The sequence below is a fragment of the Podarcis cretensis genome (genome assembly GCF_951804945.1).
Source record: "Podarcis cretensis genome assembly, chromosome: 10".
Classification (NCBI taxonomy): Eukaryota; Metazoa; Chordata; class Lepidosauria; order Squamata; family Lacertidae; genus Podarcis; species Podarcis cretensis.
The window spans coordinates 50740924-50766581 of record NC_137179.1 but is presented as its reverse complement, the minus strand read 5'-3'; the positions used below and the strand labels follow the sequence as shown (position 1 = coordinate 50766581).

At 41.7% G+C, this 25658-nt stretch overlaps 1 protein-coding gene across 3 annotated transcripts in view; it reads left to right on the top strand.

Moving 5' to 3' along the window:
* The window catches only part of TMEM117 (transmembrane protein 117), a 215750-nt gene that overhangs the window by 113053 nt on the left and 77039 nt on the right, over positions 1-25658 (top strand). For all 3 annotated transcript variants that reach the window (XM_079994283.1, XM_079994284.1, XM_079994285.1), the window contains exon 5: positions 18047-18144. In XM_079994283.1, coding sequence (XP_079850409.1) covers positions 18047-18144 — 98 coding nt within the window. The remainder of the gene's footprint in view (positions 1-18046; positions 18145-25658) is intronic.

Below are 25658 nucleotides of genomic sequence, written 5' to 3'. Positions count from 1 at the left end.
TTGTGGTTTTATATGAAGTGTAGTTCCCCAATGAGCCCCTTCCAATACTTTTTTAAAAATTGCATAGATACATTTATGGATTGCTTCTATAACTATCCTACCGTGGTGCCACTGGGTTTTTTGTGACTCACAAAGCTTCGCTGATGAGATTTGGTGATTCCAAAAAGATTTTGTGCCCCCAGGAGCCCTCAATTATCCTTTGGGAGGCAGGAATAACATTTTGGCCGCATCCACTTTTGCACTCTGGCCATGAGTAGGGATGGGTGATATCAGGTTTTCAACACCGTGATTCAACATCAGCTAAACACTGCAATATAGTGATACATTATTATTATTATTATTTGAATTTATATACTGCCCTATACTCGGAGGTCTCAGGGCACTTCACAGAACAAAATCTAAAACCACTACACACACAAACACTATATAATCAAAATAAAAACAACAACTTAATAACATCTAAAAGCCTGGCTAAAATGGAACATTTTTGCCTGTCGCCTAAAGGTGTTGAAAAGGAAGGAGCACTGGCTCTGGCCCCACGAGGCACCGGGGTGAAGCCGCCCCTGCAGCCACCAGTGCCTGGTGCAGGGAGGAAGGAAGCAGCTGGCCACTAAGGTGCGGCTGGCCAGCAATCCCCACCTATGATATACTGCTGGGTCAAAATGCCACTGCAATCTGACCCTCAAACTGATCCTGGACAATGTATTGATACATTGCTGTCAGGGACTGGGCAAAGGAGGAATGGTAGAGACCGCCTCCCCAGCCTGACCCTTCCAGAGAAGAAGGAGACAGTTCAGAATTACAGCAGGGGGTTGAGGGAGGTCACAGCTCAGAGGCAGATGAGGAGAAAAGCTGGGAAATAATGGGAGAGGAGGAGGAGGAGGAGGAGGAGGAGGAGGAGGAGGAGGAGGGGAAAGACAGCTGACAGACTCAGTGTCTTTAGAAAGCATTCCAGACCCCCCCCCTCCCAGAATATGGCGGGCATTGAAAATAGGAGAGCAGAGATCTCAAAGGCAAAAGGCATTTTTCAACACCTATAGCGATGACTCATGAGGAAGTGAGAGAGATAGAGAAGATGGGGTTTCACTCAGAGCAACACCTTTGCTACAAGAGACTGCATTTCTAAGCCTCTCTCTGTGAATATTGAATAAAAAGCATTGGTAAGAACTTTCATTGTCGTATCCATTCCTGGCAACCTGCCATGGGAGGTTGGATCCTCTGACGCCTGACAATTGCCCAGTCCTAGCCATGAGCACTTTTATATTTCCACCACAAACACTCTGATGTGTGAAGCTCGGAGGTTGCTGTGGGACAATGTGTCCACAAAAGGCTATTCACTCCTGTATTGTTGTTGTTGTTGAGGATGATGATTAAATTTATATACCGCCTTATATCTGGGGATTTCAGGGAGGTTCACAGACTATTGTATGTGTTACATTGTATGTGATTGTAATGTTGTTACACACCACCCTGCAATGATAAATGAAGGGCACTTGGAAAATATCTACAGTAATATTTTCCCTCTAGGTAACAGTGTTGTGTGCTACCACACACTGAACATGAGAGCACCATTGCATAGTGCTGTGCCATCATAATGTCCCAAATTAGATGTGGCAACATTATAATGGCAAGGCAGTGCCACACGTGACTTTGCCTTGCATCTTAGGCAATGTTCTACCCGAACCTAAATATCCCTGCGCTCATTGAATGAGGCTGAAAGTTTTTAAAAAGGCAGTCAAATCCTGCAATTCTCTAAGGCATTAAGCTAAATGCTAGATGTAAACAGCTTAATGGCATCATCAGGAGCTGCTTACCAACATCATTATGGAAAGATTTAAAAATGACTGTCAGGTCTATATTATAGCACAGTAAATAAGGAAAAGTCAGTGTTAAAGACTGTTGATTCTAAGAGGTAGGATCAGGAAAGGGCATGCCTAGATAAAACATCAGTCAATTGCTTTTACTAAATACCAGCCAAGCATGATTTCCAACAGAAGGTGCACAATCCTATGCAAAACACTGATTAAAAAAGCTTAATCAAGTAAGCTGAGATGACAAACAAGAGCAGCTGTAAAGCAAAGATTGTACATATCTGCTATGAACACAGGAATAGTAATAACTGTCTAGAAATTACAAGCAGCAAATCTAATAAAAATCTGACTGTGTGGCAGTGTGGGGGGAAAAAACCCTGGTTTTTTTTTCTGAGAAGCTGGACTTCTTTAAATACATAGCTTAATTGTAGGTCATTCTGTGAATATCTCTCTATAAGGCAAAGGTACATTTTAATGAGTAGCCAGCAACTTAATTCACATAAGCAGGCAACAAAAAGGCATCGTGTCTAACACTGTAGGAGTGTTTACAACGCAACTCAGATGAAGTGGATTTTAATCCAGTGTTTCCCATGTTGAAATCTAACATTCATCCCATCAGACCAGATTGGTTCTCAACCTGAACAGCTTGGGCTGATATCATAACAGGGGGGTGCTCAATAAAGAGTGACCTTTGGATGGCCAATATAAGTTGACTTTGGGAATATACAGAGGTACCTCGGGTTACATACGCTTCAGGTTACAGACTCCACTAACCCAGAAATATTACCTCAGGTTAAGAACTTTGCTTCAGGATGAGAACAGAAATCACACTATGGCAGCGGGAGGCCTCATTAGCTAAAGTGGTACCTCAGGTTAAGAACAGTTTCAGGTTAAGAACGGACCTCTAGAACGAATTAAGTTCTTAACCCAAGGTACCACTGTATAAGCTAACATACAATTAGTACAGTGACATGGGGCATGGGGAGAGAAGATGGGGGGAAGTCCCATTGCACAAGCAGAAATCCTTGTGCTGACAGGACAAGAGAGGTGGATACTGTCCAATGCACTGCGAGGGAACCTGATATTTCATTAGGAAGGAATATCATGATGAAGAATATCATGTGAATAGCAGTTGTAGTTTGAACAAAAAGTTGCTGTTATAGGTGCCTAATTAACTAAATTACCGCGTTAAAAAGTGTGGTTTCACCCTCCCCCCCAACACACACACACAGTTGTAGAAGACAGAACAAATTGTTGGAATGACAATGATCACATCCCTTTTTCCCAAACAAGACCACCATGTTATTGTTTGGTATGTTGTGACAATGTCAAGTACTTTCTTTGATGTACCAGCATCCGCAAATGACTGTCCTTCATGAGCATCAGAAAATGAATTTGATTCCTCTAATGCAAAAGGTAATTGGATTTTTTTCTTTATTGAATGCATCTCTTTAATGACTACCACTGTGTCGGCCAATTTAACTGCAAGTGACCTGACATTGATCTGATGATAGGACTTAAAATAAATGCTTGAGCTACGAGATGAAAAAGATCAGCTGTTTGATAGTTTGGGTGTGTGGGCAGAATATTTCCTATCTTTTTTCTACTCTTGAATAATATCCCCTACTTGAATATCATTCTTTTAAAGCATACAATTGAAATAATTGATCATTCAGTAGCAGATTGCATCCTTCTAGCATGTATAATAAGTAATTTCCAGAAAGTGCCTTGGAGACAACACTTTGAAAATTGAATAAAATTCAACCAGCAATAAACTTGCTTCTTGCAAGTGCTTATTACGATTCAGTGTATTCCTGGAACTGAAGGCACAATCCACCAAGCCCTGCTGCTTTTGTAGTCTGTAATTATATCAGTGGAGCTTGCATGGGGATCAATAATACTAAGTGGAATGAGTTAATTTTTTAAAGGCTACACCTCTGTTGTTAAATGTTGCCCCCCCCTCCAGATATATGTTAACAATAGTCCCAGGGTCAAACAACTTGAGAACAACCTTAAATATTTCAGTATATAATGTCATCTGTCCTAATAAGGCTATGGGTCAGATTTTATTTTTTAAAAAAAATATTTTTCAGGACCTGCCTGCTTATATAAACTTTTCATCCAGAAATGGAATGCCTTTAGCATCCCTTCACAGCCTTGTTTTTATGAGAGTACAATCACCAGTGACTTGTGTCTAAAAATGTCTCATGGTGAGATTTGCTCATTTGTAAGAGTATTACACTTATGCCAGTGTACCATAGACTTATGTCAGTATACCATAGACTGAGCTGGGCAGTGCCAATGGAAAATATCAATGTCTTCATTGCTATACCACAGGATTATGTTCAAGGCAATTCACTACTGTCATCTTTTGGGACATCAGTGAGGAAATTATGGCTCTCCAGGTGTTATTGGACTCCAGTTCTTATTAGCCTCAGCCACCATGATCAAGGACCAAGGACAATAGCCATTGTACAGTGGTACCTCAGCTTAAGTACTTAATTCGTTCCGGAGGTCCATACTTAACCTGAAACTGTTCTTAACCTGAAGCACCACTTTAGCTAATGGGGCCTCCTGCTGCCGCCACGCCGCCGGAGCCTGATTTCTTTTCTCAACCTGAAGCAAAGTTCTTAACCTGAAGCACTATTTCTGGGTTAGCGGAGTATGTAACCTGAAGCATATGTAACCTGAAGCGTATGTAACCTGAGGTACCACTGTGCTACAACTGTTAAGATTCCTCCTCCATGTTTGCAGTCATGAGATTGTTGTCTATCACATGACGGTGTATGTTTTCGTTCCACAGTGTGGGAAGTGATGGAGACAGGATGTTTGTATTACTGTGTTCCATGAAGTGGGACTATTGTCCTTTATTCTTTTTCTCTTTGCTGTCTGATGAGAAAGAGGAAGGAGCTAAGTCAGAATGCTCCGAGTGTATTATATGTAAATAAACGTAGGTTAGCCAAAATGCTGAGTTGTTGAGGTCTGTCACGCATGATGCGCAAACTCTGCAGATCCCTAAGTGTGCCGGTGTCAGTTGGCATTGGTCGCTGTGATGTTCGGGCTGAAGAAAGCTTTTGAAGCTCCCAAACAATCGACCAGGAGGGAGAGAACATGCCAAGCAGGCATGTGTCTCTGCTAAGGTCCTACATGAGAGTAGGATGCTCCTAACAACAACAACAACAACCTTTGGAGGACCACAGGTGTTTTGGATAGCTAAGGCATCTAATCCACCTTGTTCCATGAACCTCAAAGCAGTTTACAAGGATTCTAGATTAGGAGCACCCTGCGTGTGGGACCATCTCAGAACTACATCTATGCAACCTTGGGTTCCTTGATCTAGGTGGGATCCAAATATAAATTGGTAAGTAAGTTTTAATATGTAAGCTGCCTTGAGTCTATCAGGGGAAAAGGCTGGTTATAATTAAATATATAACAATAACAACAAAAAAGTAAGTAAATTCTTGAGAATTCAGGTTTACTTCTGCGTGGTTGTTCCATTGTGCAAGTTCTCTTCAACTACCTTCAGTCACCCCATTCTATATATGCACAATGTCATGAATGTTTATGGACCACACATTCTCTAGGGCAGTAATTGGGAAAACTCCTGGCCATATGGAGTGGACCATTCCCACCAGTCCCATGCCTGACATTATAAGACATCAGCTCTGGGAAAGTTCAGGATGCTTGCAAAGGAAAAATCAGGAACGCACTGATTCTTTCTTTGCAGCCAAAATTTAACATTTTTTAAAAATTGGGCACCTTTTTCTGTTGCTCTGCATGGCGACAGTAAGATGCATTAAATTTAGAAAGCACCAGCTGCAAAGGGGAAAATGTTTCCCTTGCAGCTGCGGCTTGGATTCAATCAATTCAGGCTGGGAATGCAAAGGAAGAATGACTTGAATTCAAGCTGTGGATGCAAAGGAAGCCTTTTTCTATTTGAACTCTAAACCACGTCAGGAGGTTGAGGGGCAGGTGAGCCCACAAAGGATTAGGCACTTCTGGATCCAGCCCTCTGGTCAGATCCAGCCTGCCACCCCAGATCCAGGTTGTAGTCCTCAGCTTGCTAATTGTAGCTGGTTTTATAATGCTACACTCATTGAATCAAAGCATTAATTTATTTCTTCCCAAAGAGATAAACATCAAATGTCCAGGCAATTTCAAAGTAAAACATTTCTGACCTCTAGTTCATCATTGATGAAAGTAGGCCGAAGCTGTTCTAAAAATTAAAAAGCACTTTGGAATACCATCACTTGCCACGTTTTACACGCACGTGGGTTTCTTCTCCACAGGTCACGACATCAGCACCATAGACAGCACTTCCCTTCACTGTGAATCCCTAATAGTGCAAGGGAGTGCAATTTTGAGAAAGAATCTGGTGGCTGAAGAGGGAGAGAGGTTGTTAGGTTAGGAAGTCTTGGACAGTCCCGTGTCTCTATCCGAGAGAGCAACATTGCTTTATTGCATTTTAAACATTGGCTATTCCTGGTAAACCACTGAGCCTAGGGCTTGCCGATCAGAAGGTTGGCGGTTTAGTCATGCTGGCCAAATGACCCTGAAGTTGTACGCCGGCTCCCTCAGCCAGTAAAGCAAGATGAGAGTCGCAATCCCAGAGTAGTCCATGACTGGGCCTAACAGTCAGGGGTCCTTTTACCTTTATTCCTGGGATTTTCAGTTGCTAAATGCAAATGCAGTGGTACCTCAGTTTTCGAACGTCTCCATTGACGAACGTTTCGGAACTCAAACGTTGTAAACCCGGAAGTAAATGATTCCGTTTTTGAATGCACCTCAGAAGTTGAATGGCTTCCGCTGAGTGTATATTTTTTTTTTTTTTATAATGATTTTTATTAATTTTCCACACATAAAATAAAGAACAATGTAACACAGTATAACTTCATAATCATCGGTTCATAACCTTTTTTCTCTGACTTCCCCATACCTCCCTATCCCTGCATCCTTGTTTAAAATTCTTTAGCAACCCTTAAGTCCATTGTCTTAGTTCTTTTTCATAAATATTTCTTAAGTTTTTTTTGTTTACTGCTGCAATTCTTTACTTCTTACCCCCTGACATCTTAACATTCCTCAATTTTACAGTTATTTTTAAGATATATCTTGAAATTCTTCCAGTCCTCTTCCACTGTCTCTTTCCCCTGGTCCCGGATTCTGCCCGTCATCTCAGCCAGTCCCATAAAGTCAATCACCTTTGTTTGCCATTCTTCCAGAGTAGGTAGTTCTTGCGTCTTCCAATACTTTGCCAGTAGAATTCTTGCTGCTGTAGTGGCATACATAAAGAATGTCCTATCCTTCCTTAACACCACTTGGCCCACCATACCCAAGAGGAAAGCCTCTGGTTTCTTAGGAAAAGTCCACTTAAGGACCTTCTTAATTTCATTATAGATCATTTCCCAGAAAGCTTTAACCTTTGGGCAGGTCCACCAAAGGTGGTAGAAAGTGCCTTCAGTCTCATTACATTTCCAACACTTATTATTAGGCAAATGATAAATTTTTGCAAGCTTGACTGGGGTCATGTACCACCGGTAGATCATTTTCATAATATTTTCTTTTAAAGCATTACATGCAGTAAATTTGATACCGGTGGTCCATAACTGTTCCCAGTCAGCAAACATAATATCATGACCTATGTCTTGTGCCCATTTAATCATAGCTGATTTCACCGTTTCATCCTGTGTATTCCATTTTAACAGCAAGTTATACATTCTTGATAAATTCTTAGTATTGGGTTCCAACAATTCTGTTTCTAATTTTGACTTCTCTTTCTGAAATCCTATTTTCCTGTCCTGTTTAAACGTCTCATTTATCTGGTAGTAATGCAACCAATCTCGAACCTTAGGTTTTAGTTTCTCATAACTCTGAAGTTTCACCCTTTCACCATCGTATTCTATAATCTCATGATATTTTGGCCATTTAGAATCCATATTAAGCTTTTTTACTTCCCTAGCTTCCATTGGTGACACCCACCTAGGGGTTTTGCTTTCCAACAGATCTTTGTATCTAATCCAAACATTATACAATGCTTTCCTTACAATATGGTTTTTAAAACTTTTGTACACCTTTACCTTGTCGTACCATAAATATGCATGCCAACCAAAGCTATTGTCATACCCTTCCAGATCTAAAATGTCAGTATTCTCAAGAAGTAGCCAGTGTTTCAACCAGCAGAAAGCTGCTGATTCATAGTAGAGTCTTAAGTCCGGCAGGGCAAACCCCCCTCTATCCTTTGCATCAGTTAAAATCTTAAATTTAATTCTGGGCTTTTTGCCCTGCCAGACAAATTTTGATATATCTTTCTGCCACTTCTTGAAACAATCCATCTTGTCCACAATCTGCAGCATCTGGAATAAAAACAGCATTCTAGGCAATACATTCATCTTAATAGTAGCGATTCGGCCTAACAAGGAAAGTTTCAGCCTTGACCAAATTTCCAGATCCTTTTTAACTTCTGACCAACATTTTTCATAATTATCCTTAAATAAATTCACATTCTTAGATGTTAAGTTTACCCCTAGGTATTTTACCCTTTTTGTTATTTCCAAGCCTGTTTCATTCTGAAAACTCTCTCTTTCTTCCATTGTTAGATTTTTTTCCAACACTTTCGTTTTTTGTCTGTTCAATTTAAAACCTGCTACTCGACCAAATATTTCAATTAATTCTAAAACTCTTTTAGTACTAGTGTCTGGCTGTTGCAAGGTCAATACTAGATCATCTGCAAATGCTCTTAATTTATAATGTCTAACTCCGACCTGAACTCCTTTAACCAACTGGTCCTTTCTGATCATGTTTAACAAAACCTCCAGGACTGATATAAAAAGTAAAGGGGATATTGGGCAACCTTGTCGTGTACCTTTTTCTATAGGTATTTCTTCTGTTACCACGTTATTTACAATTAATTTGGCTTTTTGTTGAGAATATATTGCACCTATACCGTTTTCAAAACCTTGACCTACCCCCATCCCTTGGAGATTCTTTTTCATAAAAGTCCAACAAATGTTGTCAAAGGCTTTCTCCGCATCCACAAAAATCAAAACTGCTTTCCTATTAATGTCAACGTCCAGCAGCTCCAAAATGTCTATAATGTTCCTCACATTGTCTGACATATGTCTACCTGGGAGAAAGCCTGTTTGGTCCTTATGAATCTCTTCTACCAACACTCTTTTCAATCTTTTTGCCAAAATGTCTGCAAAAATTTTGTAATCCACATTGAGTAAAGATATAGGGCGGTAGTTTTTAACTTGGTTCTTCTCAGTCTCTGTTTTCGGTATAAGTGAGATGAAAGCCTCTTTCCACGATTCAGGTGCCTTTTTCCCCTTCAAAATTTCATTGCAAACTTCCTTCAATGGTTGTATCAGCCATTCTTTCAGCATTTTGTAATATTTGGCCGTCAGGCCATCTGGTCCTGGTGATTTTCCCAGTTTCATATTTTGAATGGTACCCTCTATTTCTTGTTCTGTTATTTCCTCGTTTAAGATCCTTTTACTTTGTTCTGAAATTTTTGGTAAACCGTATTTTCTGATGAATTCTTCTATTTCTTGCTCGTTGGTTGGCCCTTGTGCATACAATTTCTTAAAAAAGCTTTGAAAACAATTGTTGATCTCGTTGGGTTTGTGGATAATCTTTCCATCCATTTCTAAACTTGTTACCGTATTCATTTTCTGCCTTTTTTTCAATTGCCATGACAGAAGTTTCCCACATTTATCCGCTGATTCAAAAGTTTTTTGTCTCATTTGCTTTATCTTCCATTCTATTTGTTGGTTCATGAGTTCCATATATTGCATCTGATGAAACTTTATTTCTCTCAAAATCTCATGAGACTTTGGTTTGGACCTCAACTTCTTCTCTCCTTCTTTTATTTTTTCTAAAATTTTTTCCTTCTTTTCATTTTGTTGCTTCCTCTTAATAGAATTTTGTTGAATTAGGAAACCTCGCATCACGGCTTTGCTTGCGTCCCAAATTATTCTTTTTTCCACATCTGTTTTCCTGTTGATCTCAAAATAATCTTTTAATGTTTTAAGGGCCTTCTTGTGGATCTCTTCGTCCTTAAATAGGGTGTCATTCATTCTCCATCTAAAGGAACCAGTAGTTGTTAGTTTCATCTCCATCTTAACCGCGTTGTGGTCGGAGCACGTTTTTGGGCAGATTTCTACTTTTTTTGTTCTTGACGCCAGACTGCTAGAAATCCAAATTTGGTCTATTCTTGTCCATGTCATTTTTGCTTCTGAGAAGAAAGTTCCCTCTCTCTCTAAAGGATTCTTTGTTCTCCAAATGTCAATCAAGTCCATTGTTTCAATCATTTCAAAAAAGATCCTTGGTAGTCTCCCTTCTTTCGAGATCACTTGTCTCTGTGCTTTATCCATGTTTGTTGAGACAACTCCATTCATATCTCCCATCATTAGGATTTTATAATCTAAAAAGTCAACTAATGTCTCATGCAACTTCCTAAAGAATTCCGCCTTCCCTTCATTTGGGGCATAAACTCCCACAATTAATATCTTTTCTCCTTGAATTTGTATTTCAATTGCCAGGTATCTTCCTTGTTCATCTTTAAATATCAATTTTGGAGCCAACTTTTCCTTTGCATAGATCACCACACCTCTTTTCTTTACTTTATCTGATGAAATGAATTCTTGACCGAGTCTCTTATTTATTAATAATTTCCTGTGTATCCTGGCAATATGGGTTTCTTGCAAACATATTATGTCTAATTGTTCTTTCTTCAAAATGTGAAAAACCTGTCTTCTTTTCCGAGGAAGGTTCAAACCATTACAGTTCCAACTAAGGAGTTGCAGAGACATTTTGTATTTAGGTAGCTGTTCCTCCAACTGCTCCAAGCTTCTGCTCTTCCTCCGATGGTGGTAATGAAAGTCCAAATGACAAATTTGCTATATCGGGTGGTTCCCTCTCCTCCACGGTTCCTTTCTGCAAATCCTCCAGATACTTCTCTAGAAATAGTTCTTTATCCTGAATTGTTTTTATTTTAATCTTCCTTCCATTGAAGTTAAAGGACAATCCTTGTGGAAATTCCCATCTGAATGGTATAGTATTTTTCTTCAGCAGGTCTACTAAACTCTTGTAATATGTTCTCACCTCTAAAATGTATTTAGGAATGTCCTTAAAAATCTGTATCTGACAATTTTGGATCACCAGTGCCTTTTGGTAATGCAAATTCAATATTCTATCTCTTTCTTCTTTTGATCTCAATGTAATTAGGCAGTCCCTTGGTTTTTTGTCCTGCCTTCTACCCAGTCGAAAGGCTGATATTATCTCAAGTTCCTCATCTTCCTCCCATTCCTCCCGCCAAAAAGTTATGATGTTCTCTGTGAGAAATTTCACAAGGTTGTCCCCTTCCACTTCAGGCACCAATCTAAATTTTAAATTCTTCTCTTTACGTTGAAGTTCCAGTAAGGAGAGGGCTGCATCATGCTCATTCACTTTTTTAATAATAGGCCCAAATTTTTCCCTTGTCTCTTCAGCTGTTATTTTTGCACTTTCTGCAATCTTTCGTGTTTCTGAATTTTCCTGAATTAATCTATTTATAGAATCTGTGTTCGATGCGACACTAGCCGTATTCACATCCAACCTTGTTGTCAACTCTGTTAATTTTTTAGAATTCTCTGTCGAAAGTTTTGTCAATGCTTCCAGGGATTGATTTATTTTAAGTAGAGCCTGAGTCATAGGATCCATAGAAGCTGGTGTTTTTTCCTGCACAGCTGCAGTTCCTGATATAGAGGCCCTTTTCTTGTGAGATTGTTTTGCCTTCTGCCTTGTTACTATCTCTTCTGTAGGGGCACTCATATCCTCAAGGTCGTTTTCACAGAGTTGATTCCCAAGTGGAAAATCCCACTGTTACTTTTTCAAGTGCAACAGTTTCAGATAGAGCCCTCTAGAGGGAGCATTCAATTGTATCCAAATGGCAAAGATGGAAAAAAAAACAAAGAAGCAAGGGAGTATAACAGTAGCCAAAAGTTTCGAATGTCCAAATTATAAAGTCTCTATTTTTCTATGTGGCCAAAATGCAGCAAAGTACATCTAAGGTCCGATAACTTTTTTGCAAACAAGTCCCCGCTTCTCAAAGTTTGACAGTCCACGTCCCAGGTGTCTTGTTTGGGCAGCCCGACCCCAGGGGATTTGGCAATGGAAGGTCTTAATTTCCATTAATTTTCCAGCAGATTAACAACATTCCAATCCCTTCCCCCCTTCTCCTGCCAGTCTGGGGGGAGATTTTAAGTCCGATGTCAGTTTGACAGCTTAAAAAAATTAGAAAGGTTCCCTTTAAGTGCAGCTTGATTTTCGTTGCTTTATTCCTTCTGCAGTTCCGGGGAGGCAGACTTCCTTAATTTTTGCCTTTCCCGTTTTCAGCCAAATTTATTTTTTAAAAGTCCCGTTGCTTTTCCAATCTTACTCACGGGTGTTGTGGTCAAATTCCAATTGCAGGAAGGAATCGGCGCTCTCCGCTCATGGCGACGCGGCTTCACTCCGCTAGCTGGGTGACGACTCTCAGCACCGCGCTTACCCCGATGCCGCTCAGAAGCCTTTAAAAAGGCTCCCTCACAGTACCGGGGGGCGCAAAGGGTGCCCACCGAATCTCCTTTGTTCACAGGCTCCGCGCCTGTGATTTTAGGGGTCCCCCGCTTGCCGTAGCGGGTGAGACCCAAACTAACGGAGCAGTCCTGCCTCGGAGCTCGAGGCTCGGACCGCCATTAAGCGCTGGCGCCGACCGGAAGTCCCTGGCTTCCGCTGAGTGTATATGTTATTTTTCTCAATTGTCTCTATTAAATTTGCAGACCACTCTTTGTGCCTTGGTTTTCGAATGTTTCAGAACTCTACCAGTCTTCCGGAACTGATTACGTTTGAAAACCAAGGTACCACTGTAGAAGTAGAAATTACATACTGCTGATTTTTGGAGGGGCATTTTCTGTGGCCTGGCCGTTTTATTATCTGAATCTATCTGTAGCCTTCTCTCTCTCTCTCTCTCTCTCTCTCTCTCTCTCTCTCTGTCCCAGAGTGAACTATATCATTAACTGCCGGGGCCCAGAGGACTTTGCAGAAGGGTCTGCAGATCAAGGGATGCTTCTGTGTGACTGTCAACTAGAGCTGTGTTCTCAAGTGCCAGGAGCTATTTAATGCTATAAATACTTCTTCCTAGGCCAGAAATATTTACTTTCAAAGCATGGTATGGATGAATAAGAAATTTGGCTAACTGATTGCTGTTGAATGGTCTAGCCATCCAGCTGATACTAAGTGTTCTTAGAGCAAAGGAAAAGTACAGAGACATTCCTACTTGTTCTCAGTGCACACAGTTCTATATTTGACATTTATTAGTCATGCCTTCACTGTAGAAATAAGTCATGCTCTCAAGGACTCCTTCAGGTCTGTGCAAGGACTTGCCAGCATGCACCAGAACTTGGGCTTTGTTTTCTGATAGCTATTGCTCATGCCACAGCACTGGTTGGTGCTTCTGAAGTTGCTCCATGTTGTGGAGGTATCTCCTCAGGCAGCACAATGGGGTGCTTTTGGAAAGAGGGAGTTTAATAATCTTGCGGTCTACTGAAAGTTTGCTCCATGGACTTCCCATGTAGCTGTCTGCTAATATGCACCAATGGCTTCAGTTAACTTTGCAGGCTTTGTGCAAGCAGATATTCCTCATTAATTTCAACAGGGAAAATTAGTGTAGTTTTCTGAGAGTACATGTGGATGGGAATACATCATAGCCTAATGGAGAACACATGTTTTACATGCAAAAAGTCCTATGTTCAATCCCTCCCATTCCCTCGTAGGGCTGGGAAAGATTCCAGTCTGGAGAGGCACTGCCAGTCAGTGTTGACAGCACTGGGGTAGATGGACTAATGGTCCCTAAGGCAGCTTCCTATGTTCATATGCTCCTGTGGATGGAGGGGATATTCAATTAGGTTTGTACTTAATGCCAAACCTCCCAAATTTGCACTTTCCAAAACACTATGTGAACCAAAACAGCCATTCTTAGAAATTTCCACTTCTTCCATTTTTGCAGGGCAGTTTGCCAGCCATGTGTACAAGAATGCATATATTAGGGGGAAGGGTGCATAGCGAATGCATGCATTGACATACAAAAACACATCACATTAGAGATAAGCACTTTGCAAAAAGGCCTATAGTTGAAAAATGGCGCGTGCACACACACGTATACACACAAAAGTGCATATTCGAAATTTGCTGGTGATTTTTTTGAAATACATTTTAAAAATTGTAATGTGATGTGCAAGTGTGAAGAACAGAAATTGAGACTGGGGGGGGGGGGGATGAGAAGCCCAGAGAAAACAAAACTGACAGATTGACCATCCCTGTATGCCACACTGAACATTTCTGGGAGATGGTGAGCTAGAAGATATATCATAGCTACCAAATACATGCAACCATGATTAGCTTCAATTTTCAGGCATGGTAATAGCCTTACTCTTCAGCAACATGGTTTGCTTACCTTCATTAACCCAGTTTTCTTCCCCTGTCATGTTTTATAATTAATTTCAGTCAGCAATGATAGTGCCATTGCGCTTGCCTATCAACATTGTTCTTAGTGGGGAAGATTCAAGTGGACATTGCTTTGGGTGGCAGACAGTTATGGTGGAAACCTATCCCCAAACTGTTCTTTAAGCTTAAGGGCAGCAGGAAACTACAGGAGAATCAAGGCAGTGTAAATTGTTTAAGGTTCACTGTCAGCTGAAGTTAGACTCAGATAGTCTGAGATAAAAGCAGACGTGCCTCTTTAGATCTCATAACACAGCGAGTGCTTTATGAGCTACAGATGCCTGATTCATTACATTATTAATATATGCTTAAATGCTACAGATACTTGAACACGTTTTCCCCGCGTCCAACAGAACATGGAGTCCTTATAATCATCCAGCAGCTAGAATTTCAAAATTGAAAAGGTGCACGTATCTATCTGCAGGTTAACTCCATGTTTTTCTTTTTGCAAAAGGAGTTGCTTTCATCATTTTACACTTAAGAATGCAATCCTATGCGTGTCAACTCAGAAACAAGTCTCACTGAGTTCAATAGGATTTACTCCCAGGAAGTATGTAGCAGATTGCAGCCAGAGTCTCATGTTTATAACCCTGAACTCTGGCCCAGAAGAGTGGGCTATTTCATGCTCATCAATTTACAATGTCAAAACAAGTTGTCTCTCATCTTATGGCTTTTGAACATTCTAAGGATGAGGCAATCAAATAGGATTGGCTAATATTGATTCTTGTTTCTAATTCCTCTCCCCCTTTTTCTTAAATAGCCATAAATTGGGAGCTGGTTAACAGATGGTCTGTTGAAATATACAGATTAAAAATTAATACTAGCTTTTTCATCCCCCACATTTTTTTAAAAAAGAAGAAAACATTGTGTGGGTTTCTTTCTTTTTTGCTCTGCTTAATTTTCACTGGCATTAATAATGGAAAGTAGATCACAGGTGGCATATGGTCTTCTTTATGGAGGACTCTCAGGCTTCACTTGCTTGGACTGCAGTGTTGCCTATCAAGCCAGGATTTCTCTAGATGCCACTTCCGAGTTAGATTGGAACAGAATTGTGTGTGTCTTCATGGTCATATGTGGCAAATCAGTCATCTTGAATTTAGATGGCCTTCCAAAAGTCTGAAGCAATGCAGACGCCAATTGTGGCATTTCTGCTGCAGTCTGTCGTTGGGAATCAAAGCCCACTTTGATGTTGAGAGTTACTAGAATGTTGCATGTACATAGCACATTGTAAGAGGGCTATTCTCTTCCGAAATGATGGATCCAGAATCTGGATTTCTTAGGCTTCTTCTCCATAGTAACTGCCTAGAATTGTCATATCACAGATCTTGATATTTTTAGATGGGTTTTTATGAATATTTTAGATCACTTGAATCAATCTTTAACACCCTTCTCTGCCTTCTTTGTTCACACAATTAAGGAGAACAATAGAACTATAGTCACCATGACATCCAAAGAATTTTGCCATTCCTTAGGGCCTGTTGCAGCAAACCTTTTAAGTCACATCTAATTGTGCATTCACCATAGAATTGTTGAGTTCGAAGGGAGCCAAGCGTTGTCTAGTCCGGCCCCCTGCAACCTAGGGGACTAAAGTACGGCAAAGCATTTTAAAAAGTATTTTGTATTCATTTTTCTGTTAGAACAATAAACAAGAATTTGAGCAAACATTGGCATATTCGTGTCACATTACACTGTTTCCTGTTTGAGTTTACACTACCGTTGCAAGACATGAAAGCATTCAAAACTCCATTTTCTTGCTATGCAGAAACATGTCCTCAAACAGCTCCATAATTTCCTGCGTGTCAAAGGCACTTTAAAACACTTTTTGAAAACCTGTCCTTAGAGACAGAGATCCGGTTCATACATTAGGAGCAATGGCATATAACCTCCATGGCAAGACTTAGCGGGCCCTGAAATATTTTGGTGGAATATATTTCAGCTGCAGAAATAACACAGCTGCAGAAATGTCGAGGCAGCGGCAGTTGCTCATTCTCTAAGCTGGATGGCAGGCTTTATAGTTTCTCTGCGAAAGCAAATGTAGCCAAAGTTTTCTTGTGAAAGAGGCACAGGGATTATTCTCTCAGTGGTAGGAAAATTCAAAGGAGTGCAGAACAGGGAACTTAAAAGGTCCTCTCTCCACAGAGAAGCATTCACAGAGAATTACAACAGTGGACCCATGTTGATCTCTACAGAGATCAAAAGCAAGGGAATCGATAGGTGCGCCATGAAAGGAAACCCCACACTCTCAATGAATTCCATTTTTCAGCCATTGCTTCTATTCTTTTTGATCTTGGTTGATTAGGTGCTACCCCTCTGTTGTGCCGCTGTGCTTGGTGACACAGTTAGTCAAATGGTAATCAAGCCTGCTCACTCTGCCAGTTCATTGGTTGGAGGCCAGTAACCCTTTCTCTAGTGATCATCCATTCAAAATTGGACAACAGCACCAGGTCACAACAAGCACAGGTTTCATTGCTGCTTCTGCCCATCTTCTAGGAACCACTTCACATGCCGCTTACTTCCATTCCACATGCCAAAAGGGATATCATTTGTTCACTTTATAGTGCCAGAAGCAATAGCAACACCGAAGAACAACTCGTGGCCAAGTTTTGCTTCATCCAAATCCAAATGGGACTATGCAAATGGATCCTGGTTAAACAACCATGGAATTGCAGAGTTGGAAGGGATCCTGAGGATCATGTAGTCCTGGCATAGGCAAACTCGGCCCTCCAAATGTTTTGGGACTACATCATCCCTAGCTAACAGGACCAGTGGTCAGGGATGATGGGAGTTGTAGTCCCAAAACATATGGAGGGCCGAGTGTGCCTATGCCTGATCTAGTGCAACCCCCTGCAATGCAAGAATATGCAGCTGTCCCATAAAGGGATCAAACCTGCAACCTTGGCATTATCATCACCATGCTCTAGCCCACTGAGCTATCCAGACGGTTGTGACCTATAGAAGCATGTAGCTAAAGATAAATCATAATCAGTGTAGCTCTCCTGTTCAAATTTTCAAAGAAAATCTTCAGTTTTAAGGAGCAGAAAGTATGGGATGGCTGGAGAAAGAGAGAAAGTGTGTGTGTGGGAGGGGAGTTACACCCTTTGAAAGGACAACAACAACAACAACAACAATAACAACAACAATTTATTTAATTTTGCTAAGAAATGTACTGGGAGCCAATGTAGGTCTTTCAAGACCGGTGTCATGTGGTCTCGGCGGCCACTCCCAGTCACCAGTCTAGCTGCCACATTCTGGATTAGTTGTAGTTTCCGGGTCACCTTCAAAGGTAGCCCCACATAGAGTGCATTGCAGTAGTCCAAGCGGGAGATAACCAGAGCATGCACCACTCTGGCAAAACAGTCTGCGGGCAGGTAGGGTCTTAGCCTGCGTACCAGTTGGAGCTGGTAGACAGCTGCCCTAGACACAAAATTGACCTGTACCTCCATGGACAGCTGTGAGTCCAAACTGACTCCCACCTGCACAGTTGCCCCATTCAGGCCCATTTACCTCTCTGGGACTTATCTATGAGTGAACACACATAGCAATGGACTGCATAATTACATGTGCAACTTTGTCCCCTGTCTTGGGGCATTTTTGATGTATCGTTTGAAATCACTGAAATACATTGCAAACTCTCTCTCTCCCTCTCTCTCTGTGTGTGTATGACTGTAACTGAACTACCTCAGCTTGAACTAGTCTCTTTGTCTCTTTCTTCACTCCAGGTCACAGATATGATGCTTCAGGACAAGCCTTATCCAGACTGGGGAAAGTCTGCCAGAGCTTTCTGGAAAAGGGGGAACACCAGGATCGTTTTATTCTGGTAGGCAATCACCATAGTTCGATTATTGCAAACGGTTGTCTGTGTGCTTGTACAGAATATACCATGTAAATATATAATTCTGAACCACTTCCAAGGGTTGTAGCACAAAACATCTGGAGGGTAAGAGGTTGAGGAAAGCTGAGATAGATCCTTGGTCTGATACAGCGTGTCTTTTCTTATCAGAATCAAATCAATAAATGTTCTGCTGTGTTTTACCATGATATAAAGTTTTCTTAACCTATTTTTACCTTGAAATAATTTGCCACAAATGTCTTGAATGTTCAATTGGATTAAGTGTAAGCAAGGCATCATTTCATCTTCAAAAATAAGCTGATCTAATGGGGATTTTTAAAATATAAAGGGTGGCATAAGTGCCTTCATTTCTTGCTGTGGGCAATGAAATAAAATTGCCTTAGGCAACACCACTCATTAAATAAAGACATTATTTATGGGATACATGCCAGGCATTCAATAACAGCCTTCTTAATAAGCAGAGTGAAAAAGAAAGATGGGCAAATAAGTAACGTTAAAAATTATAACCAAGTATTGTGACCCCTTAAAGACACGTGGTTGTAGAGGGAGAAATATAAGCAGCAAATGCAAAAAATACACTGTGACAATTATATTATAGTTTAACCATATATAAAATAGCTACAGTGACCATTCACAAAGCAGTGTTGATGAAAACACAAACACAGCCACTCTGGGCGGCTTCCAACAAAATATTAAAATACAATAGTCCTTCACATATTAAAAGCTTCCCTAAACAGGGCTGCCTTCAGATGTCTTCTAAAAGTCTGGTAGTTGTTTTTTCCTTTGACATCTGGTGGGAGGGTGTTGCACAGGGCGGGTGCCACTACCAAAAAGGCCCTCTGCCTGGTTCCCTGTAACTTCGCTTCTCACAGTGAGGAAACCGCCAGAAGGCCCTCGGCGCTGGACCTCAGTGTTCAAAGATTTGAACTTTAGATTCCCGGGTCCGATTCTAGCAACCCAACCATTCTACCACCCTGGCTTTCTTAAGCCCATTGATTTAAATGGGTCTGCAGTAATGGGAAATAGGTACAAACTGGGAATGAACCATAATTTAGACAGAACCATCCCTCCCATTGGTGAAGATTAAACCCACTGGCTATGACCACATATTCAAAAGCCTTTGGGAAATTTATTGAAGTTTTCACAATGCAATAAACAAAACAAATTAATCTACTGGAAATGAAGAAAAGAAAGAAACAACAAGATCCTCTTTCATCACTATATCTTAACTTCCATCCTCTACAGAGGAAGTTGTGTCCTTCCATTTCTGTCCTGGGCTCATCCCTCTCTTCTCACAGCCTCTCACCCTGTGATATCTCCCAGGGCCACCTCTCAATCGATGGATGCAAATGAAATATTTCCCACCCCCATCTCAGAATGGCCCAAGCTGCTTGACTAAAGCGTTAATTTGAAAAAAGCTAATTGTGAAGAATCATTAAGGTAGGGATTCTTTAAGAGGCAAATTTGCAGAACACGTTGTTCCAAATTTACATCTTCCATATGCTTTTAGCAGCAATTTGCTTCCAACCTCCATTTTGGCAAATTTAATGTACTTCAGCTAGTGTTGCATATTGCTCAAAGTAGAAGGGGAAATGAATATGGCTTATTCCAAACCATTCATCAATGTTAGCTTATAATAATAATAATAATTTATTATTTATACCCCGCCCATCTGGCTGAGTTTCCCCAGCCACTCTGGGTGGCTTCCAATCAAGTGTTAAAAACAATACAGCTTAGATGATCACATAGTTTACATATTTTATATTTGTGCAACTTTTGTTCAACATGCCTCACTGTGCAACCTCTTATTTAAAAGCACCGTTTTGCATTTAATTAATTTAATTAATTTGATTAATTTGATTAATTTGATTAATTTGATTAATTTGATTAATTTGATTAATTTGATTAATTTGATTAATTTGCATTTAATTTCTAGGCACAGTTGAAGGTGCTCATGCTAGTGTTTAAAGCCCTGAACAACTTGGCCCCAAATATCTGAAAGAATATCTCCTTTCTTACAGTCCCCACTGGGTGTTAAAATCAGCAAAGGGTCCACCTTAAGAAGTTCAGAATGCTGGTGGGGATGGCCTAGGAGAGAGCCTTTCCTGTGGCAGCCACTGGCGGACGAAGAGGGGGGCGGGGGGAGCACACCGCTCCCAGCACCACGATCTCGGTGGAGTGCCATCGTGGCTGCCCTCCCACACTGGGCACCCCCAGGACACCCCCAGGACACCACCACCAGTCACGCCCCCACCTGCTCTCCACCTCCCAGTGCTGGAGCACGAAGCTCTGCCACTGGTAGTAGCCCCTAAGCTGTGGAATGCCCTCTTCACACAGGTGCATCTGCTGCTTTCCCTATACAGTTGTACCTTGGTTGCTGAACGCCTTAGAACTCGTACGTTTCAGCTCCCGAACAATCGAAAACTGGAAGTGAGTGTTCCGGTTTTTGAATGATTTTTGGCAGCTGGACGTCCTGCCCGGCTTCCGATTCGCTGCAGGGTGCTCCTGCAGCCAATCAGAAGCCGTGCCTTGGTTTTCGACTGGTTCTGGAAGTTGAACGGACTCCCAGAACACATTCTGTTTGAGAACTAAGGTATGACTGTACGGCTTTCAGTGACTGCTAAAGGTTCACCTCTTTTACCTGACCTTTGGCACCCTAGATGTCTGTTTTCAAGTCCCACCCCATTCCTGTGACTGCAATATATTTAAACTGTTTTTAATTCTGGATTTTCACATTGCTGTAACCAACCTTGGGACCTGCTGGTGAAAGGCAGTTAATAAAATTAATAACAAAATTAATACTAATAAAATTAAGAATAAGAATAAGAAGCATACCTGTGTAAGACTTTTGCAAAATCCTTAGGAGTAGAAGACACACACTTTGCATCTATGTGTACTTTAACTGACTCATTTCTGCTCAGGTAACCCATATCATGCTACAAAAGATAACCTAAGATGTTTTATTGGGGGGAAAAAATCAATATAGCTTTCTTTTGCCGTAGAAGAATGAGCTGATAGCTGAGCAATATTGAGTCATCCAGTTTTACTTTGTACATGAGATGAAATAATAAGAACAAGGTGCTCAGATTTTGGCTTTCCATAATTACATGTTGTCTACCCCCAACAGGAAAAGCAATAGGTAGAACTTCAGATAGATTAAAATATCAGTAAATCACAAAATGTTAACAGCAGCTGCTGCGTAGGTCTCCTTGCTGTCTAATGCACCTCCTTTTTATTCTCTTTGTCCTCTCCGACCCCCATTTTGCTTTAAAACCCCATCACACAAAGACATCTTTGAATGGATGCCCAAAAATTATTAGAACAAATATGATGCAAACCTTTCACATCCATGGATTTGAGCTACCTTGCTCATACCGTGTCTTTATGCTGAAGATTATACAATCTATTTATTGTACCGACGAATGCACTCAAAGGCCTAGCTTAAAGAGCCTTTAAAATAATGGTGTTGTCAGTAGCCTGGTAAGTGCCTCTCATCCTTTTGTGCTATTGCGCATTCACAGCCCTCTCCTCTGGAATTGGATTAGCTTGTCTTGTGATGAACCTTGACTCTAATTTACGGCAGTGCTTCCCGCGACACAAATGTAAGCCTTTCTCGTTGCTAATGGGCAAATCCCCATGTGTTTCCACAGAGTGACACCTGACTTTTAGAAGGGAGCGAGGGAAAGATGGAAAGGGGGGCGCTTTCAAAAGACAAACCCCCACATCTGAAGACAGAAAAATATTTTTGAGTATTCCTACTTCTCATCAGCATCCACTTTCCCCTGCCACAACGTAACATAAATTTGATTGCATTAATGACAAAGGCAGTCAGGGAAGAGGGGTTGCCCGAAGACTGCATTAAAATGGATCTGGCGTACATTTAAATTGCATTAGTTGCTGGAGCCGCATTAGCTTAGCCGAATACATGTGGCTGAGGTGGAGAATATTACTAAAGCTTTTCCCTCCTTCTTTTTGATTAAACTTTCTCCTTGAAATAATTCTAATTGGTTGACCTCCAGAGTCCGCCTCTTTTCCTGGCTTTTAAGAAACAAGGGTTTTTTTTGATGTGTATTTGTTTTTCTGTTGCTTGGTAGGATTGCTTTGCCCTTAGGTGGATTGAACTGAGCTACTCATTTGAATTCTCAGTGCATCTGAAATAAATAGAATGAGAGATGCCTTTGATAAACGGCACTTTTTTTACTGAGACGTTTTTGATACTAGGTTAATGGATTAGCCCGGAGGGAGCTTCTGTGGGTGCCAAGGGCCTCTTGAATGCGAGTGACTGTACTGACCATCACCTCCAGATCTCAAGAGATTTTCATGAGCGGTTTGATGACTGGCAGTTAGTACAGGATAGATGTCAAGGCCTGGTTGGAGGAGGAGAATTGCTGGGAGCCACCAGCCCAAGAGTTCTCCAGTGAGGGCTCAAACTGGCTGGGTGGCAGCCTGCCTTCCAAGAGTCCCTCAGGGAACGCTCCGAAGATAACACCTTTGAGCCTGGGACACTGAGGAGCAGTCAACAGAAGGTAGATGATAGAAGCAGGAGACTTGAGCAATCATTGTGTGTGTGTGTGTGTGTCAGGAGAAGGAGTGAGAAGCTCCTGCTGGCTCTTCTCCACCTCTGACACCCTGCGCGAGGAGAGTACTGCACATTGCTGAGCAATGTGTCATACATGCCCAGAGGAGGAGCTTCCCCTCTCAATCTGCCTGATAGGGATTCAGAGTGAGAGACCAGAGGAGAAAGGCTGTGCCCACAGCTTAGTTTCAGCAACACTTCCATTGAGATGCCTTGGACCTTCAGGGCTGCACGGCTGCGGAAAACAACCCCCCTCTTGAGTTGGCCATGCTGTAAGATCTGGACTCCCTCCATCCAAAGTCAGGTGTAAATATGTGAATGAAGCATATTTCTTAAAGCTATGTCATTCAGCGGGTCTTGATTCTCAAAGGAATACAGACCCTGAGTGAGTGGCGGGAACCCTCCTGGGATCTTGCCACAGCTCAGCAAAGACTGGGGTGGTGCCCAACTTTTGTAACAATGCTAACATCTCTTTGCATGGATGCTACATGTATGATTGGGATGGCGTGGCCAGCAGGCTTGCTAGCATGGAAGGAAGAAGGCCTGCTGTTGTGTCCCTTGACATAGTGATGGTGTTCCCCCAACACGGCATCCTGTGTGAGGCAAAGAATGCCTCATGACCTGGGGAAAGAGGGTTTGAGTTCCAAGGTAATCTGAAACATTTTATTTATTTAAAATATGGTGAAGGGCAGCTAAGAAATCCTCCTCATGCTACTATTACTGCCATGATTATCACCAGAGGTGCCGACTTGGGCCCCAGACTATGGGTGCACAACGTCCTTCATCATGACATCATGTTACATTGTGAGGGCCGCAGTTGTGCCTGGGTGGCCTCCAATGCACTTCTGAGGCCTCATAGGGCCTCAGAGGTTGTGTCCGAGGCCTCACAAGGCCCTCGATGCGACTTCTGGTTTCTTGTGGGAGCTGGCACCAGTGGTTACCGTCATCATGTTATTGTTGTGCCTACTAAGGAGAAATTTCAATCTCTTGACACTGCACAAGATCTTGATGACACAATTTCTTCTTTGTTTTGCAGACTTCTGGATGGCTAAATCTGATCTGATTTAAAGTAGTACATACTGCAATACCTTTATTGCACCTACGAATTAATTCTTGCACCTAGTAATTTTGCCCTGTTCTTGTTCCGTTGGACTAGCATGGCTGCTAAATTCTGGTCTACAAAGTTATCAGAGTAGTCAGTGGAGTTGCAGAGAATCTCTGCCTTACTACTCTCTCGGTGACCCATGAATGCTGTACTGTCACCGGAGCTCAATACAAGCATATATAGCTTTCCAGATTGTCTTTAAACTATGCTGGCATGATATCATCAGAAGCCAATTCCTGTCTTGTGTCCTTGAGTCAAAACAAATGCTATACATCACAAGTGATTCCTTTCTTTCCTTAAGACAACTGTGTGTGAAACAAACATTTTTCTCTGATTGAGGAAAGAAAGAAAGAAAGAAAGAAAGAAAGAAAGAAAGAAAGAAAGAGAAACTCTTGGAACTGCTATGATATAATCTCTGGCTTAAAAAATCCTTGCAATATTTCATGGGTTGGTTTTGGGTTTGTGTTTTCTTGGAGATTTATTTTTCATAGTTCTAAAAGGACACTTCTCCTCTGACCTGGCTCTGGAGGAATTCTTGTTCCAGGCAAGCCATCTGACTGTTGGCAGATATCTACAGCTTCTTCCTCTACCAGTCTAATCCCTTTGCTCCAGACGATGGTATTCCTACACCAAGGCAGATGGTGCTGCTGCAGCCAGCATTCCTTAGTGGGCAAGAATTGGTAGGAAGCAGCTGTACATACAGGTCATCTCCAGACTATCAGTATTTTGAGGGTGAGGGATCCAGAGCACACCAGAAATCTAGGTTTGCACAGTTAAAGTGGATTAAAAATGCTCTGTTGCTCTGGCACAATAAATCCAGTGTTTTTAAAAAGCTGGCTTTCTGAGGTTAGGAAAGTGACAGGGAAATGCATAGAAAAGTGTGGGGAGAGTGAATGATTAACTGGAATATGTCTAACCACTGCACAAGCAAATCAGCATGAATGCTCACTGCTGTATAACCTCACTGCAAACTACGGTAATAATAATGAACGCTCATTGCAAACTGGACATAGTCTAACCTCCTCATAAACTTTGTGCAAGCAAATCAGAATTGATGTGCAATAAGCAGGGCACCTGGAGGAGCCCAGAGACAGGGGAGATTCAATCAGTCAAGGTAGCACAGCAAAATCACATCCAAAAATGACATCTAAAGGGAGACAAAATATAGAGGTACTCATATGTAGTTCTAGAAATCTCAAAGCCAAGGAAAATGAGCTTGATATTGGAAGAGAATATTTATAACTGGAAAATCTGGTAGAACGATGACAAGCAGTAGAATATATTTCTGTCTAAAGACGACATACAGAAGAAGACAGAATGACCGCTCCCCACTTTAAATGGGGGGTGTCCTTTGCATGGTCGCGCACAGCCCCTGGACCCTATGCGGCAACATTAGCACAGGCTTGGCTTCGCCTCCTTCCCAGGTGGGATACCTGGAGGTCTCCGCCTACCTCAGTCAGTTGCCCAATCCCGCCTGGGGAAGCGTTGCCAAGGTGATCAGGCCAGGTAGGGGGAGGGTCTACTTGCCCACACAATAGAGGGAGGATCTTACCTGGGAATTGTCAGTTGGCTCTAGAGCTTCTCCCACCCTACCCACCCTCAGTTAAGACTTCTTTTGCAGATTAACCTTTTCTCCACAGGTTCGCAGGCGCTGCTATGTCAGGGTCGCTGTTGAAGGGCTGGAAAGGAATTCCCCTGCATAGGCAGGTTTGCCTTTCCCGTAGCAAAACGTCACAACTTTGACAGTATCAGGCCTTGGGCGGAATCCTTTAGTCTATCTTCCCTGAATGGGGGGGGCGT